The sequence below is a fragment of the Equus quagga genome, chromosome 4 (genome assembly GCF_021613505.1).
Source record: "Equus quagga isolate Etosha38 chromosome 4, UCLA_HA_Equagga_1.0, whole genome shotgun sequence".
NCBI lineage: Eukaryota > Metazoa > Chordata > Mammalia > Perissodactyla > Equidae > Equus > Equus quagga.
Window position 1 is genome coordinate 98,082,063 of NC_060270.1, and position 19,905 is coordinate 98,101,967.

General features: G+C 37.0%; 1 protein-coding gene across 2 annotated transcripts in view; it reads left to right on the plus strand.

The window, feature by feature from the left end:
- The window catches only part of GPD2 (glycerol-3-phosphate dehydrogenase 2), a 135,264-nt gene that overhangs the window by 101,501 nt on the left and 13,858 nt on the right, over nt 1-19,905 (plus strand). For both annotated transcript variants that reach the window (XM_046659043.1, XM_046659042.1), the window contains exons 9-13: nt 5,759-5,952; nt 16,503-16,637; nt 16,881-17,056; nt 17,609-17,740; nt 18,661-18,819. In XM_046659043.1, coding sequence (XP_046514999.1) covers nt 5,759-5,952; nt 16,503-16,637; nt 16,881-17,056; nt 17,609-17,740; nt 18,661-18,819 — 796 coding nt within the window. The remainder of the gene's footprint in view (nt 1-5,758; nt 5,953-16,502; nt 16,638-16,880; nt 17,057-17,608; nt 17,741-18,660; nt 18,820-19,905) is intronic.

Consider the following 19,905-nt stretch of genomic DNA (forward strand, 5'->3'; position numbering starts at 1 on the left):
TGGAATGCTAATGGCAATTATTTCTAGGTAATGTGATTATGGGTTAAAGTTGATGATATCTAGGTCACGTGGGGAGGATGAGGGTACGCTCTTCCATATTTTAAAAATTTTCTGTGAAGGATATATACATCTTTTCTTTTTGAGGAAGATCAGCACTGAGCTAACATCTGCCACCAATCCTCCTCTTTTTGCTGAGGAAGACTGGCCCTGAGCTAGCATCCATGCCCATCTTCCTCTACTTTATAGGTGGGACGCCTACCACAGCATGGCTTGCCAAGCGGTGCCATGCTCCCACCTGGGACCTGAACCGGTGAATCCCGGGCCGCTGAAGCAGAACGTGCAAACTTTGCTGCACCACTGGGCCGGCCCCTAAATCTTTTAATATTTGATAATAATAGATATATAGAATCTATTTTGTTTAGTATCTACATTCTCCTAGAATGCTGTCTTCTTAATAATAGATGATGCTGCCTTATTATCAGTTTTCCAGTAACTAAATCTTCCTGAGGAAAATCCAATATACACCTAATTTATACCAAATACACTTCTACTGAGAAAATTTTACACTTCTACCAAGAAAAATATTAAAGTGAATTTCCTATCCACCAACTTCCAAGGTTTCTTTCTCATTTTCTAAATGTCTGCACTTAATTGGTGGACAGCCATAGTATTTTCACTTAGGACTTGAGAAAGCAAGCTGCTTCCAGTCATAATAATAAAAATTTATGCAGCGGTACTTAGAGTTTTAAAAACTGGGAACCAGAAGTTTAGCTCAAATGAAAAGGAAGGAATTAAATATATGTAAATATTACAGATGTTTCTTATATAGAGAGAAGTTTTCAACAGTAGTTTCAGACACAATTATATGCATTCATTTTGTATTGGATTAAAAATATGCAAGGCCAGCTAGTGTATAAATTTTTTGGAGGTGTTTGTTTTTTAACATCTCTTACAGTACAGAGGTAATACGTAAACTATTGCCACACACATCATCATAATCCTTGTATTTTTTTGATCTTACTAGATACAGCATATTCTCTTGTATGTTGTGTTTCGTATTTCTTCGCTATTGTGCCATGATGTCAGAGGACACTTATTGTTCCCTATAATGCCACTTAATAATGACATCGTTTGGGACAAGCCATTTTATTCTGTGAACCTTAGTCTGCCCATCATTAAAATGAGAAGACATTCTGCTCTTTCAGTTGCATAGACAAGGAAACAATATGGGGAATAAATTATGGTGTTACCTTGTGTAGAACTTCCTGGGTTTTTTCATCACTTTACCTCTTGCTAACCGTGACCTTGACAAGTTAACTCTTTTAGCTTCTGCTTCCTTGTCTCATGATAGTACATAATTTGTATACATTTTCACAATGATTCTTTGATTATTTTTTATCTGTTTTGTTGACCACCATATCCCCAGGTCCTAGTACTGTGTCTGCCACATAATAATGACCAGTAACTATTGTTTGAATAAATCCTCCTAACTTTTTTTGTGTTCACTTGCCCAAATTGAGATTGTCACCTTTTTTAAAATTAAAATTATAATATAACCCCTATAAGGGAGTCTTTTTTTTTTTTTTTTGAGGAAGATTAGCCCTGAGTTAACATCTGTGTATATCTTCCTCCATTTTATATGTGGGATGCCTGCCACAGCATGGGTTGATAGGCGGTCCGTAGGTTCACACCCAGCATCTGAACCAGTGAACCCCGGGCTGCCGAAGTGGAGCACACGAACTGAACTGCTATACCACCAGGCTGGCCCCATAAGGGAGTTTCTAAATGTAGAGAAGTTAAAATACGAAAACAAAATAAGCTTCCTCATTTTACTGCCCAGACAACCCCTGTAAACAAAGATAAATAAATAAAAGTGAGTGCGATAGAAAAAGAGAAAGATATAAAATGAAAAGCGAAGGCATCCCTCTTCTTCCTCACGCGCCCCCTTCCCCGCACTTCAGTTCTTCTTTGGTAATCGATAACACTTCCTTCTGATTCCGTGCATAAAATTTTATGTTTATATTTTCACAAATCCTTTTAAAAATTTTACCTGAAAGAGGTCATGCTACATGTGTGGTTCTGTACTATGCTTTATAATATGCTATTAACAAACAGAGTAGACAGGTGTTTTTTAAGAAATATAAAAATACATCACCTGGATGTAATATTTTCAAAACAGAATGCCCTTCTTCATCCTCAAAATTTGGCATTAGCTTCGGGCCCCCTGCCCGTGAATCATGAAAGTGTTAGTCACAGCTGGGTCTGTCTCAGTTTAAGATGCAGTAAGTGATCTCATTCTACTTTGGGAGAAATTAATATCCCCAATTTTAGCACCTTGAACTACAACCACTACACATCCTGTCAGAAACCTTAGAGGAGTGTCTGCAGCCCAGTTCCTATTCAGGCTTTGTTGCACAAGTGCCCCTTGGTTGGGGATTGCGGCCTGGATTAAGGGTTTATTCCCTCTTTTAGCCTGACCTAGAGGCAGCTGTAGCTCTGGCATCCCCGAGGGATGGTTTTGCTCTCCATATCGAGTCATTGTCTTGGGTGGGGTCAGGAGATCTCACACTGAAATGGCTCTCTGGGTTCATCAGTCAATCACACTCAGCAATTAGAACTCAAGGGTTCGACTAGCTCCTCAGGGATGAGTCAGAACTTCTGGGGCTGCCCTATAAACTGGCTGATGATAGCTTAAGACCTAACATTTCACCTAGAACCTGATCAGTTTGGAAATGTGAGTTCAGCAACCACTGATTTATTGAGTGTAGCCTGCTAAATGGAGAGCGAGAACCATGTGTGCAGTGTATCTCGTTGGGCTGTTTTCAGAGGATCTTTATGGCATTTGTTAGGCTTGCTATGACCCTAACTAACCTTGCACATGTGGATTTATCTTGTGCCATGGTAGCAGCTTTCTTTATTTCTTGTTTTGGATTGTTTTAATTTCAGAAAATCAACACACAGAAATTATTTATTTTTAAAGGCACTCTTTAGTTTACATTAAGAATGAATCTGGAATTTTCATCAGAGTTGTGGCCAGATGCTCTTACAAAAGCAGCAACAATACACCAAATGGCCAAAATACATGAAAATAATCATCTCCTCCGTCTAGCCTACAGATGCTTTTCACGACTGACAAGAGATCAATTTTTTTTCTATAATGTGTGTGCATACTGTTAGCTCTAACACTGATTGCTAAGTAGTTAACAATAAATTGATTTCAGTTTAAATAAGGGTACTTCAGGAAGGCAATGGTCTGCATGAGAAAAATGTTCATTACATCTAATCCTAGACACACACATAAATTAGCAGCAAGCTTTTCCTCCTGATCAAGTGAATCATACATATTGAAAAAAGATCTACGCCTGACCGTGTTGTATATTCCATCTCTATAGTTGACAACCATTATCAAACTTTTGTGTGACCTTGCAGGATTAATCCTTCATAAGAAAACAAACTTTTCCCCTAAGGGAGAGTATGAATTAGGTAATTTAGAACTGATGAAAGGTATTTCCAAGTGGATTCTTAAATTTTTATACCATTTGTTAATAGCTTTGTCTTCCCTCTGTCTCGTTAATTTTATGTTTGACACATATGTCTTCACTTAAGCAGTTGCTTCTCTATAGGTTCCAGTTATGTGTGTGTTGGTAACCATCACCTTCACCCTTTAAACCACTTTTATTGCCTTGAAAGATTTTAAAGGATTCAGTAGTTGTGCTTTTCTAACAACATTTCATGTCTAGGTTGCAGAATATTATAATTTTATGCTAAAATTTATCAGGTTTATTCAGTTATTTAAACACATCATATGATATCTGATCCATAAAATGATCATATATAAAACCAACATAGAATGTATTTCTTCAATGTTAGAACATGGAATTTACCCTTTTGTTTCAATACAGTACAGTCTGTCAAATTGAAAGCTTGAACTCTGAATGAGTTAATTTCTAATTCCAAAGTGACTGATTTAATCTAAGGGCATATTAATCCAGGATCAAATTAGGTGCTTACAAAACACATAATTAACTAGTTTCTTTTAAGACTTTTAGAGTTTTATGACAAATACTAAGAAAAAAACTACAGTCATACAGCGATGAAAATACTCAATACTTGTAGTTTTCAATATATGAAAATGGAAGTAAAATTATTTCCTTTAAGTAACCCTGAGTGGAGATGAGATCTTAGCTGAAGGTTTAAATGATTGACATACTTCTGTGGTACCTTTTGCGTGCCCCAAGTCAGAGAACTGTGGTCATTCTCTACTATGACTCTCAAGTAGGCAGTAGACAGGGATTTCTTTCTACAAAAGCTGTGTAGACCTGGCAGGTGTTTCATGGGGCTGAGTCTTTTCAAAGAAAGACTAGCACTCCTTGTGGTTTCAATAAGGAAGATGAATTATCTAAGCTGACTGTAGATTTCTTTTCCATAAAAAAATTATTTTTGGTTTGCTTTTAAACAGTTGTTAGTCTCTCATCCTTACACATTTGAATCAATGGGAGTTTTTTAAAAAAAATTTTTAAGAGAATGATAGATGTGAAAAGTTGACTGTATACCCTTTAAAATTTGTGGATGTAAGAGGGATTTCTTGAAATTTATTTAAACCAAATAGAATTATGTTTTCTATTTAAGAAATTTCATTAATAGAAGCTGAAAATATATTTACCGAAAATACTTTTAACATTGGCTTGCTGTGAGAGTTCAGTCAAACTGAAACAGCTCTCTGAAGATTTGCAGTGTTCTATTTGAATATGACACTTTCAGATTCCTCCCACTCCTTTAGTAACTTCTCCAAATTTCTCTGAATCGTTAATGAATACGTTAAAACAACAGTTTCTAGTGCTTTAATAACAAAATTGAACGGCTTTTGTTAATGTTTATTTACAGTTGCCTATTCTTTCAAGTGTGTTTTATAATTTGGCTTTAGAGCATTATGTTAGTGAAAATTATTGATTAGTATTTGGAAAATTTTATATAATCTTTCAGAAGCGGCATCCTTGAACCTTGATTTAGTAGCATAATACGCTAGCATCTTCCATCTATTTAAAATTTTCATTGCAAAGATCTTCCTCACCTTTTGACCTCATCCTAGTGCATTGTTATTTAGGTACTAGTAGAAAACTGAGCTCTTTTCTTCTGGATGCACTTCTTGAGATTTCTGTAAAACTGAAATCAAATAAGAACTCTCATATTTGGTGAAATGGTACAAGTTCATCTAGGCACAAAGGAGTAAAGAATTTTTTGCTTACATTTTAGTTTCTAGAAAGTTAGACCCTTTACTTTTCTCATTTACTTCTAAGACCTTCTACTGAAAGATTTGTCAAGTGTCAAATGTCCCAGGAAAATGCTTTTTTCATAGACCTGAGAAAAGATTGAAGAGCTGTCCTTAAGTGATCATCATAGGAGAAATTGTAGACATTTATCCCACTGATATTATCTGATATGAATAGTCCAAGGAATATAAAAACTCGAACAATTGGAAGTTGAAGTCCACTTTCTTAATTAACCTTGCGTTGTTGAGATGGGAAGGGCCAGTTCTGAAGTGAAATATTGTTATTGTCACACTTGCTCCATTCCTTTTTGTTACCAAAATTATTTTTTTCTTTCAGGAATTTCTAGATTAGAGTAGTGGCAGTAATAATAACTCATGTTTTTCCTGTTTGTTTATACAACAATTGATGAATAAAATAATTTTTAGAATGCAAATTAAGATTGAATTTCTGTTTGTTGCAGAAATATATAACCTTTCTTTTTACTTCAGCCCAGAGAGCATGGGACTTCTTGACCCAGCGACCAGTGATGGGCGAGTTATTTTCTTCCTACCCTGGCAAAAGATGACTATAGCTGGCACTACCGACACTCCAACTGATGTTACACCCCATCCTATTCCTTCGGAAGAAGATATTAACTTCATTTTGAATGAAGTGCGCAACTACCTGAGTTGTGATGTTGAAGGTAACGTGATGCATTCCTTTAAGTTTGTCTTCCCTCTTTGATGTCTCCCAAACCATTCCAGCTTTCACTGAGTAACTGCCACGTCTCCAGTCTGACTCATCTTCACACCCGGTCTGCTCTAACTCTTATGTGCTGACCACTTCTTCTAGAAGACTAACGAGAACCAAATTTTAACACAATGGGAAGCAGTTACCTTTTCTCTACTTTCTGCATGCACAAGAAACTCATAGAGTCCTTTCCTGATAATTTCTAATGGCAAAATTGGAGTGCCATACGTGAGTTCTAAATTCTTTGAGGAGAGAATGAAATGTTTGCATCACTATTGAATTTCTAGAGCTTGGGAAGATCTGATTCACAGATACAGGAAATCCCTATGAAATAGGTAAGCAGAGGAAGTGAGAGGATAGAGGTCCATATTCTAAGAGGCTTAGTGAGCTGTTACTTTGTGGAAAGTAGCGTGTTGGCAGTGGATCTAGCTAAGAAGGATAAGTGTGCTTGCTTTAATTGAAAAAACCAAAGTTTACTTCTTTCCTATACTTACCTGGGTATACTTTCTTGTAACTTGAATTTCATAGCATTTTCTCTAATGAACATATAAGTGAATTTTTTATCCAGGCTAGTTTTAGACATTTCCCAACATTATCCTTCTGTATTTCATATTTCAGTTAATAGCTTCTCCATCTATCTAGTCATCCAAGCTAGAAATGGCAAGCCTGTAATTAGTGTTTCTTCTCCTTCTATACCCAGTCCAATTCCTAACTATGTTCGCTCTGAAGTATCATATAAATCCCTTCCACCTTATTGCCATGGTTCACACCTGTGTCATTTCTCACTGAAACCGCTGCCTTGACCCCCTGACTGGCTTCCGTATGTCAGGTTTCTGGCCCCAGCCAGGCTGATCCTTCTATCAGAACTCTCTTTCTAAAACACAGTTCTGATCCTCACTTCCCTGCACAAAAATATCCCGTGGATGTCTCCTCATTGACTTTAGGTAAGATTCTAAACTATCTTACATGGAATATAAGGCGTTTTACAACTTGCCTTTGCAGGTTTATATTCAACTACTCCACCTCTATGCACTGTATGGCCTAATTATATTGTATTTCTTATAATTTCCAAATCAGGTCATGCACTTTTAAACCTTCATGCCTTGTTTAGGTTAAAGCCTTGCTCTGGGATGCCCTTCCCCCAGCTTCTCATCTTGGCAAAATATATTTATACTTCAGGAACCACCTATCCTTTGTACTCCCGTAGAATGTTGGTCCAGTATATCTCAACATTGTGTTATAGATAATGGTCTAAGATAGATTCTCACTTGGATCTCCTTGAGGGTAAGGATTCTTTCTTCAGCTGCAAAGCTTGTTATCCATCCAACATGCCATTCATGATTGTTTTGAATTAAAATGAATTAGTAATAGAGGCCTTCAGGGATTTTGATGCTGGTAGCAGTTTGAAAATCTTTCTAGATTAAAGTAGAAAGTTTAAGATTTTTGAAAAATAGTCTTCATCTATTTATGCAGGAACCTTCTGTAATATTGGCTTCAGTGGAGGACATGCAAAGGCATTATTTTCGTCTTGATGCAACTCACTAGCATCTATAAACCCTTTTCCCCTAAAGGATCCTTTTCCATTGTATGATTACAAATTTACAAACAAACAGAACAAACAAACTGCTTAAAAAATGGTGCAGGTGACTCCCCTGGTTTAATCACTTGATCCGTATTGTATAGTTTTAATTTCTTCTAATTTAAAGTTATAGGTATAATTTCATTTTGAATAGAGTCTCTTTGGACATCTAGAATAATAGTTTAAATGTATTAAATGCATGTAATTGAAATCTATGTTGCTAATATTTATGCTCTCACACATGCACACACACACAGAGTTATTTGGGGAATAAATCATGTGGTGTTTAATATCCATATTTAAATACTCAAAGTTCAATGCAATTTGACTTGACATATTTTTTTTTTCCCTTTTGCCTCTAGGAGGGGCTTCATCTGGGTATGACTGTATTTTAATGTATTGATTATCATTAATGAATTCTGCTTCAATTCACATTTACCTGGGTATAATATTTGTTAAAAGTGGGTTCATATCTGGGCCCTAAGAGTAGGAAATTAGATTGTTAGAGCAAGAAATAAAATTAATTCAAGAGCAGAGAGCTCTGTGTTGACAGTTTCCAAATTCTTAAAGTTCAAACACAGTAATGATGAGAAATCTAACTGCTTATAAGTGCTGAGAGGCTGGATGTGCTGGAAACAGATGTAAGCTCCGAAAGGCCACCATGCCCACATAGGTGGGGATTTCTACCAGTGAAATGAGCTTTGATTTGTAACAGACTGGATCCTGTACTCCTCACTTTTAGTCTCCTATAAATAGATGGAAGACTTGCAATAGCTGGTGGGACCTGATTGGTCCGTAAAGTTCATTTCAGTTAAAATACCTTTTGGTAGTCAGGCAATTGGAGAAACTAACAAAGAATTTTTATGAATTCTGACTTTTGGTAAAATCAGTTGAAATTAATATCTAAACACTGTAAATCAGGCTTTTCTCTTGGTGGTCTGGGGACTCTTGAGATTAAGAGTTCTCCAGGTAGCAAATATCCAGGGTAAAAGTGGAAGTGACAGCTTTTTCATATACATCATTTATGTCTCTGTGCATGCCATCTATCACACCTTTCCTACTTAAAAAAGTCTCCTTTTAAACAATTAATTGACAGTGATTCTTTATAGTTTCTTTGCATTCTTATTTCTAATTGACTGAAGACCTTATAGTTGAGAAATTACCTTTAGTCTTGGTAGAGTGTCAGCTGAAGTATGTCTGTATCTTAAAGTGAAGACATTCAAATTTATATTTTTTCCAAAGAATTTTGATGAAAGCCGATTCTCTCTTCTATAGTGATGCAATGTGAGAGAGAGACTTCGGGCACCATTCCGTTATTTGACTACATGGTGTTGCTACACAAATTTTAATCTTTCCATTTTTCTATAATGGGTAAATACATGCTTTATTTTTAGAAACTCTACCATTATTGATCACTTTTTATACTAGACACTCTGCTAAGCATATTGCCTGTAATATCTCTGATTCCTCATAACAACCTTAGGAGGTATATTTTGTAATTCCCACTTTACAGATGAAGAAACTGAGTCCCAGCAACTTTAAGTTTCCTGCCCATAGCTCTTTCGTGTTGGAGCCATGGTGTGCGTACAAGTCGGTCTGGCTCCGATGCTTGTGCTTCTGAATACTGCACAGCACTCTGGTAGTTCTGGATTTCATGATGTGATATACGTATCCACTAGGGAGTGGATTAAGTCTCCTAATTCATTCCATGGAAGCTGCTAGACACCTTCAAAATGCTGATGACCTTTGCTCTCAACTGCCCTTATTTGGATTTGAATATTAAACTGGGGGAGGTTTCATATTTCCTAACTAATCCCTTAGGCCAAGCAGTCTCCTTTACAGATTTAAAAAGAAGTTTGATTTAGATCCTGGGGCAATAGTTTTGAAATATTTGGCATTCACTAGGGCTGAAATAATCATTTTAAAAGGATTTATTAAATGGATGAATAAGTAAAATTCTGACAACAGTTTCTGAGCCTCCCCAAATGGCTATATCCTTAAGAAAAAAAAAGTGTCAAATCTTAACACTCCATGCTGTTCACAGCAGCTGCCACACTTCTGCAAAATGCGTTGGAACAATTCTGAAAAGCATTTTGCCTGTTGGGAATAAGACCATGTCTTCTTGCACGATTTAGAAAGCTTTCCATTCACAGGCTGAATTTTCTAGATTACTTGTTTGTTCTTTTCTGAAATGAGTAATTGATAGTTGGGTGGTACGTATTGGGTTAGGAAGAAAAATGATCTTTTGAAAAATGTATCATTAAGTCTGCTGTGTAGAGGTTAATCAGGAGGATGCCGTGGTGAAACTAAGCTATGACTTAAAGGGATGGAGAGAGACAGAAGGTTTGCCCAGTGCTTTCTCCACGCAGTTTTTCTGGAGTGCTTCTCTGGGCAGTGTCTCTAGTTATGCACTGGTTTTCACATACGCAATTAGTAGTGTTTATAGATTGCCTGTTATTCAATTAACAACTGAGCTGGCCATATCAACTCATTGCAGACCTGCCTTTTCACTGCCAGAGATTGTACCAGGGTTATCAACTTACACAGGCTTGGATGTCTTCCAGCTGTTTAATTATAGTGTCACGTGCTTTGCTTTTTCTAGTTTCATTAGTTTATAAATGTAATATGGTATCTTATTTCTGTGATTAACACTTCATTTCAGCAGGTTCAATGTGCTGGTGGAGAAGTATTGATTTCTGACACTATTTCCCCTGTGTTCATTTAGATATTTTCACATGCTTTTTATTCATTTTTTGAAAGTGGCAAACATGAGCAAGAACACCCCAAAACGTATGGCTAAATAACTGATGTGGAGCAAAACCACACATTTAGCTTCTAATTGTCACTTCCTGTGGGCTTCATTTTCTATTAATTTTAAAAACAAACACCTGTCTTGCCAAGTTTTTAAGAGTGAAAATATTAATTATAATTGGAAACAATTACACAGCACTTAGTCTTTTCAACCAGCTGTGAAAATGTCTATTCAACTTTACTATTTAGATTTTACTCTTTATATATTATATATCCTCAAACCTGAATGAATTATTTATTGAGGTTCTAATGAAAATAATTCTTAAACATGACAATAGAAGGACTATTTTATTTTCTCACTATCCTTTTGAAAATATTGCCAAGTACTTTTATACACTCTGGAGCTCCTTGTGGGTTTTTTAACATCTGGGCAATTGACAGAAAATCAACTGGGTGCCATCTGAGTGAGCCACTCTAAGAAGTGGTGGTTAATGATGGATTTTTCTCAACCTTAATAATAGTGTTCTTTCCTGTCATTTTGTTTTATTTAAAGTGTTCATTTATTTTGAAAGGGAATATCCATTGTTTAAATATATAGTCATTAGAAATCTTATATAAAGACTGGCATATCGGCTAAGAGGGCCAAATATTTTTCCTTTGATTTTGTTATGTCAACTCAGCAAGAATCTTTGATATAAAAAGTTCAGAGAATATTTTAATATGCCACTTAATATTTATTAATCATTATACATGGCCCTCTACTTGATACAGTATTTGGGATATTGAGAAATATTAGAACTGACATTGCTGAAGACTTTCAACATGGAAAGGAAGATGAAACAGTCATAAAATCTTGTTTAGCTACCCTGGCAGTATGAGAACCAGAAAGATCAAGATGAATCTTTGAGTTCTGAAGCATAAAAGCCATGAGTTGAGTTATTTTCTTCACATACTATACCGTGTAGAGTTAAAGTAGGTGATGTTCAGTACCTACTCTTGGCTACAACCTGAATGATTTCTGCGTAAGAACTTGAGGGTAGGAGTACTTAATTTATGAAAGACATTTTTCATTTCTTTGAATTCATGAGATTAGTAGGAGAAGAGGATATTTGAAATGATAAATATGGAACATGCTATGACAGTAAAGTATTTTGGGGGAAAGTGTGCTATTATAGCAGAGTTTATTCTCATGAGCAAAGAGAGTACAGTCAAATTTCACTGAAACGAGGTTGCATTAGAGATGTGGGCAAGGTGGCCATGGTGGAAGTACCCAGCTTGACGATTTACCAGGACAAGTCTGAGGTCTACTATTGGGGCTTTTACTCTAGAACTGCCTTGGGCAATATCGTAGCCTGCGCATGTGCACATCCTGTGGCTATTTAAATTTAAATTAGTTAAAATTAAATCATATCTGAAATTCAGTTCCTCAGTCACATGAACCGTGTTTCAAGTGCTTAATAGCCTCGTGCAGCTAGTGACCAGTGGAATTGGACAGTGTAGATGTGGAACATTTCCATCACTGCAGAAACGTCCATGGAACAGTGCTGCCCTACAGAATCTAGGGTATTTATATATATCTTAGAGAAGGAAATAGTTTATTAGAGTCATTGAATTTGTATTCTTTTGTTATATAAAATAAAGAAATGTATCATCGTGTAAAAGAAGAGCTCTAGATATAGGAAGACTCAAGAGGTGATGAATTTAGTGATGCAGCAATGTCTAAAGCACATGGCCCTTATTTCTCTTCTCTCTACCACCCTCCAAGTTGTAACCACAGAGGAGACAGTGCTTCTTCCTAGCGCTGTTTCCCCTACGGTTACAATATGGCTGCAGTATTAAAAGATTCTCTACGCTGTCTACTGCTTTTGAATATCTTTCTTTCATTAGGGTTTGTTGAACAGTGTACAAGGTTTCCAGGGTGCGTGAAGAGGTGATAAGGGGAGAAACCTGTTAGTTGAGTTAGTTGCTGTCTTTTATACAAGGGGTTAGAATTCTGTTTTGTGTGTTTAGCTATGCTGTGCCCTATGGACATAGATTATACCTATGGCTCTGACTGGTCATTTGTTAATTTGCGTGGTAGGGGGATACACGTTCTTTATTCGTCAGCAGCAAATAGCATTTTGAACAATCCATAAAAATTATTAAATCGTGAGCCAGCCCTGATGGCTTAGTGGTTAAAGTTCAGTGCTCTCACCACTTCGCCAGCCCAGGTTCCTTTCCCGGTTGCAGAACCACACCACCCATCTGTCAGTTTCCTGCTGTGGCGGCAGCTCACGTAGAAGAAGTAGAAGGACTTACAACTGGGATATATAATCATGCACTGGGCCTTTGGGGTGGGGTAAAAAAAAAGAGGAGGCTTGGCAAAGGATGTGAGCTCAGGGGTACTCTTTCCCTGAAAAAAAAAATCTCAAGTTTGGAAGAAAACTGATAGATAGATAACCTGATTAAACCACCCTCTGGTCTAATACTGTAAAAATCCTGCAGGCTGTAAAGACTGATTCATATTTTAAATAGGATTTAAATTTTGATTGTCCTTAAATGTATCTTTTAAAAATAAATTTAATCCTAACATTCACCTGATGTAATTCTCAAGCTAAAAATGTGAATGCTAAGATACCAAGCAAAATAAAGTTCCTAACACATTATGAACTCTTCCTGGTAGTGTTGTCTTTTTTTTTTTGGTGAAGAAGATTGGCCCTGAGCTAACATCTGTTGCTAATCTTCCTCCTTTTGCTTGAGGAGGGCTGTCACCAAGCTAACATCTGTGCCAGTCTTCCTCTATTTTGTATATGGGGCATCGCCCACAGCATGGCTTGGTGAATGGTGCTAGGTTCATGCCTGGGATCTGAACCTGTGAACCCTGAGCCACCAAAGTGGAGCATGCAAACTTAACCACTACACCACTGGGCCAGCCCCTTCTTTTCTTTTTTTGAGTATCAATTTCAGGAGTAAGGATTATAAATGGTATCAGTATACATAAAGTTTTATTTAATGTTCTTCTATGAATAAAAAATTTGAAAGTTTTAGTTCGATATTTTTGTTTCAGACAATACAATTTCATAAATGTATTTTTCTGCCAGTTATACTAGAAAAAGTAAAGGATTTGTCACAAAGATTATTTACATATGCTTCAAATTTATTCTAGAAAGTCTAATTTTCCACCAAATAATTTAAAAATCAGTCAGAGAGCTTTAAGAGTTGAAAGGAAATTCCTGATCAGCATGGCCACTTAAGGAATTTCACAGACACACTCTGTAGACTCTGTGGTGACCACAATGACGTTCTAAGTGGTTGGCCAAGTTTTATTTTTGACACAGAGGGCGATTTGAACTCTAATGGAAAATAGTGGTAATTTTCTAGTTAGGCTTTTTGTAAAGATTAAAACATTGCACGATTTGTGTTGAGGTTTTGCAAGACTTTTGTGGAATTATGTGAAGCAAGAATTAACCCCCAGTCCATGGAAGCCATCAGGATTAAACCTAGTTAAGAGAATGCACACATCAGAGGGGCGAATCTAGGAATGGAATCCCGGCATCGAGACTCCTGTATGGGCTCCAGTTAACAAGACTGGAAGCATTTGGCTTTCCTCACCTGTTTATTACATTTCTTCTTTCTTTGTTTCAGATACAGTGTTTGGATATGGGTTTGATTAAACACCCCCATAGAGGAGTATGGGCACCTCTTTTTTCAGACTATGGTCAAGTTAAGAGTGTGGCCTTTAAGGAGCCATCTTAAAATATGCCAGGTTTACCTTAGTTGAGTTTACCTTTACCAGAAATCTTATTTCTCATCTGACATCAAGCTGGAGGGATTAACTGTCATCCAGTGTCACTTGTTTTTAGGGTCTTTGCCCTGTACTTGGTTAGGCACATTTTTTTTCCTTTTTGGACTGTTCCAATCATTTCAAGGAGTCTTTGTGATGCTTTACACAGAGTCTGCTAGATGTATCTCTCAGTGCTTTCCAGGGGCTGCTGTGTATAAACAGATCCACAGCCCTGTATGTATTTATACATATACAGATGTTTCCCTCTCTGTACAGGAGGGTCACTGTGAACCCGCACATGACCAGGACGGGAGTGAGATCTGAAATGCAGAGTGCCCTCTGCTCACAAAACTGTGCTCCCCTGAATGAGGTATTTTAATTTGAGGCATGGGCATGATATGGGCTGGTAGAGGCCCCGATGCTTCTGTAAAATATTTCCTTAATCTTCTGAGACTTGAATGATGTCAATTTTTCCTTTTGTCTTGGTTTTTTAAAATTGTGGTTAAATATACATAATATAAAATGTATCATTTTAACCTTTTTTAAGTATACAGTTCTGTGGCATTAAGTATATTCACATTTTTGTGCAACCTTCACCATCATCCATCTCCAGAACTTTTTCATCTTTCCTAACTCTGTGCTCGTTAAACACCAGCTCCCCAGTCCCCGCTCCCCCCACCTCCTGGCAACTACCATTCAGCTTTCTGTCTCTATGAATTTGACTGTTCTAGGTATCTCATATGAATGGAATCATGCAATATTTGTCCTTTCGTGACTGACTTATTTCACTTAGCTTAATGTCTTCAAGGTTCATCCATGTTGTAGCACATGTCAGAATTCCCTTACTTTTTAAGGCTGAATAATATATCGTTGTATGTATATACCACATTTTGTTTATCCATTCATCTGTTGATGGACACTTGGGTTGCTTCTACCTTTTGGCCATTGTGAATGATGCTGCTGTGAACATGAGGGTGTGCAAATTTTCCTTGCTTTCAGTTCTTTTGGGTATGTACCCAGAAGTGTAATAGCTAGATCATATGGTAATTCTATGTTTAATTTTTTGAAGAACTTCCATACAGTTATCCATAGTGGCTGCATCATTTTGCATTCTTATTAACAATGCGCAAAGATATGCCAATTTCTCCACATGCTGGCCAACACATGCTATTTTCTGTTTTTTAATTTTTTTTATAATATCCATCCTAATGGGTATGAGGTATCTCATTGTGGTTTTCATTTGCATTTCCCTAATAATCAGTGATATTGAGCATCTTTTTACATGATTATTGGCCATCTGTATATCTTCTTTAGAGAAGTGTCTATTCAAATCCTTTGCCTATTTTTTGATCGGGTTGTTTGTCTTGTTTAATTATTGAGTTTTGGGAATTCTTATATATTCTGGATTTTAACCCCTTATCAGATATACAATTTGCAAATATTTTATCCCATTACATTGGTTGTCTTTTCATTCTGTTGATAATGTCCTTTGATGTACAAACGTTTTTAAGGGTGGTTGTATTTTGTCAGAGATAGTAAGGAAAATTTCATGGTATCTTGAATATTCGAAGAACTTCCAAACACTATAACACAAGTATTGGGTACCTATACTGGGAGGAGCCAGTATACTCATTTTTGTCGTGGCTATTAAGATAATGGGATGAGAAAAAAAAAAGAGCAGAGTATGGAAATTGTCAAAAGTTGAGAGACAGTACAGTTTAGTGGGTAAGAATATGGACTTAAAAGGCAGAAAGAACTGGGTTCTGATGCTGCTGTACCATTTATAAGATGTTTGCTTTCGAGTTGGTTAAACTTTCCCAATCTTATCTGTATGGTAAGGATGATAATAACTGATCCTATGGGGCTTTGTGAGATTAAATGAGGCGAAATGTGTATGCCAAGTGCTTTGGCAAGGCTAGACCTGCTATAAATCCTCAATAAGACACTGGCATTGATGAGCAGGAGAATATCCTGTTACAGCTTGTTTGTTTGATAAGAGAAGAGATAGCAGGATGTATTCTAGGAGGAAAAGTAACAAGTCAGTCGTCTATTGGTTTGTTTTTGGTTTGATTCTGCTTTGTTGTTCTTTTCAACAATTCCAGATTGTCCCAGCTGAGGGTTGCTGACATTTGTTTCTTTAGTTTCCTCTTTGGTACCAGGATCAGTGATTTTCAAGTTTTTTGCTTTTTTTTTTGTGGAGATTATCTTTGCCACAAAATAATTCTTAATGAGTTTTTCTTGTACTTATCAACTCATTTAGCACTTATACGTAAGGATCCTTCTCTCCCTTTCTAGAGGGCATAACCCTGCCTTCCTTTTAACAAACTCTTTCCTGCTTAGTAACTATTCCGTAGTTTTGTTGAGATGTCTTCGAGTTATCCTCTTAACCCTTGGCATTGATCCTCCCCAGTGAGAAGAGGGGACGTCCTGGCGGCATGGAGTGGTATTCGTCCTCTTGTTACAGACCCCAAGTCTGCGGATACTCAGTCCATCTCCCGAAATCATGTTGTGGACATCAGTGAGAGCGGCCTCATCACTATAGCAGGTATGGGATGTTAGCTGGTTATTTGGGTGTGCTTTAGGTAGAAGCTCGAGTTAAATTGTCACACTGGAACCTCTTCTAACTCTAATGAACAGGGAGTCTTTTTTTTAAGGATTCTGAATAAAGTCTTACACCATTGCTGTGTTATAAACAACAGGTGAAACTTATTAATAAGTTGATAAATGGTTAATTATAAGAAAAATAATGGGTGGTAACCTAATGGATTATCTATCAATTTATTTGTAGGTGGAAAGTGGACAACCTACCGATCTATGGCAGAAGATACCATAAATGCTGCTATCAAGACCCACGATTTGAAAGCAGGACCAAGTAGAACAGTTGGGCTTTTCCTTCAAGGGGGCAAAGATTGGAGCCCCACACTCTACATTCGGCTTGTCCAGGATTACGGACTCGAAAGTGAGGTGGGTGTGCATTGCCACATCATCTTACTCTTTACCTAATATAGCTATTGCCAGTCACAGAATTGGCAACCATGTGGCCTCCCTGATTTAGAGTTTCCTTTAGCTGAGTTTGTTTCTGTCTGCATACTGTGGAAGTGAACTAACCAAAAAAAAAGATCGTACTTTGCTTTAGTTGCCTAAAAGTCAATGCACGTTTTAGTTTCTATTTTAAAATCTGGGGTTTGTGTGGTTTGTTCTTAGCAGACAGGACATCCCAAACTCTTTCTATCTCGAGCATAAGGAAGGCTGTTCTTCACAAGTGATATTGGGAGTAGAAGAAAGCTGAAGCTTCATCAGTCACTATAGTGTATAATAGAGTTGTAATAGAGTGGGTGCTGCGTAAGCATTCGGAGCCCGAGTGGGTTCCTCCCACACAATCAAAATCTCTTACTCTCCTAGAATTATTAGTTACAGGCTGTAAAAAACTGACAAGATAAGCAAGTACATGTTTTGCTTTGTACTAGAAAGTGTTGATATTCAAAGTACCCACCTAATGCAGTTTTGTATCGCTAGGTGGCACAGCATCTGGCTGCCACCTATGGTGACAAGGCTTTTGAGGTGGCCAAAATGGCAAGTGTGACTGGAAAAAGGTGGCCCATTGTTGGAGTGCGTCTCGTGTCAGAATTTCCATACATTGAAGCAGAGGTATGTCAATGGCCATGTGGGAATTTCCTGTCTGCCATGGGATTCCATTCATCTGTTCATTTTTCAGCTTTAAAAATTATATATAGCTAAGTTTTAATGCATGTATGTCAGCTAAAATCTGGAGTAAAATGTCTGCCCAGCCTAAACCCTTTCATTAAAAAAATTTTACTATTAATTCTGAAGTGATATTGGTAGTGGTAACAACAATAAAAGAATATATGGATTTCTTTCTCCTCCACAGAGCTATCCCAAGTCTTGTTAATTCAGTTGTTTGCCCCATTTGTGAACTAGCAGTTCTTCAAGTTTGTACCACTCTTGTTGCCTGATTACATATCTTGATTTGACACTTAACTTCTCAAAGATTTAAGCTTTGTTTCTCATCAAGTTTTCACATTTTATGAAGCCAGAGACCATGCTTTATATTTATTTATAATTCACCGCACCTGAAACATGTGTGTCCAGTAAGCATTTGCTTGTGGATTGAATGCACAACGTCAGTCCTCTGGCTACTCTGAGACAGAAAACTTTGAAGAGCCTAAAGAGATGAGACCATAGCCTTTTAACACTTGTTCTTTGCCTACTCAGCTATGTAGATTAGCATCCATATTATGTATAAGTAAAGAGGTAAGTGATTACTGTGGGTGGTAAATGAGAACTGATGCGATTTGCATGTTTGTGCCAGGTTCTACTCAGGAAGAAGGCATTAACTCTTGTCCAATTTGTCCCAACTTCCAAAACTCCTTTGGCAGGCAGTTGGGGAACTTGAATGATGTCACTATTTGTCTCATGTGTGCTAGAGAACCAGAGTATATAAAGAAAAATGTCACTTTGCCTAAGCACGAAATTTTTTTAAGTCAAACTTTACTTCCTCTTTTTTAAAAAAACCCTAAACTCATAATTTTACTTTAATTCAAACTCAGGTGAAATATGGGATTAAGGAGTACGCCTGCACTGCAGTGGATATGATTTCACGTCGCACTCGCCTGGCCTTTCTGAATGTCCAGGCAGCAGAGGAAGCCCTCCCCAGGATTGTTGAACTGATGGGCAGAGAACTGAATTGGGATGATTACAAGAAACAGGTATATATAAGTCTTTAAAGCCACAGTTCCCATTATAAACATATAATGTCTCGATCTGTTAGTATAGGCTAGTTTTAGTTAACAGAAGCATAATTTTTGATAGTGACTTTAGAATTCTTGCCAAGTTTTTTATGTGTGTATTTATTGCTAGGCCTTAGGAAACTGGAAAGATAGTCTTGTACCAGAATGTGTTGGTTGTTTCTGGAAAATCCCTTATAGGAAAATGCTCTCATATTCATGGTCATAATTCCTGAAAAAGCAAGATGAAGATTGTGGTAGAACTTTTTCTGGTTTTCATTGAAAACGCTCTTAGAATTTATTCTACAGTGAAATTCAGACTCCTGCAAATTTGCCTTTGGTAGGAAATAGTGGTTTTACTGCCTGACCACCAAATACTTGTTGATTTGTGTCACTTGAAATTTTATATTTATATCCAAATTAAGGAAAGAAAGCCAGTGATTCCCAGATGCCCACATACATCTTGTTGTAATAGACAGATCATCTTCATGATTTTTAATTAAACCAAACTATTGTGATAGGCAAAAGCATTTTCACATATTTATTCAAAAAATACTTTCTGTACTCATTGACTCTGTTCCTTTCCCCATAGTCTTTCTTGAACCCATTCCATTTAGGCTCCTTCACTGCCTCTTTGCTGTAGTAGCTTTGGTCACACTCACCAATAACCTTCATGTTTTTCAATATTATTGTCAACTCTTGGTCCTCCTTTTACTTTTACTTTCTTAGTACATTCAACTGCTATCGCCCTAATTCAGACTACCAGCATCTCTTATGTGGATTATTATTATAGCTACTCTCAAACTGGTGTCCCTGCTATAACAATTTCAGTGATTCTGTTAAGAATAAAGTGGATCACTGAATGTGTCAGTCAGAAATTCAGAGGTGAAGTCTGCATTGGATATATAAATTAGAATTGGTATTTAAGCCATAGACTGGATGAGATCCTATAGGGAGTTCATGTTGTTAGACAATGGCAGGCGGTCCAGAAACTGAGCCTGGAGCATGCCAAAGTTTAGAAGTTGCGGAGATAAGGAAGAATCCAGAAGAAAGAGAAAGTAATAGCTA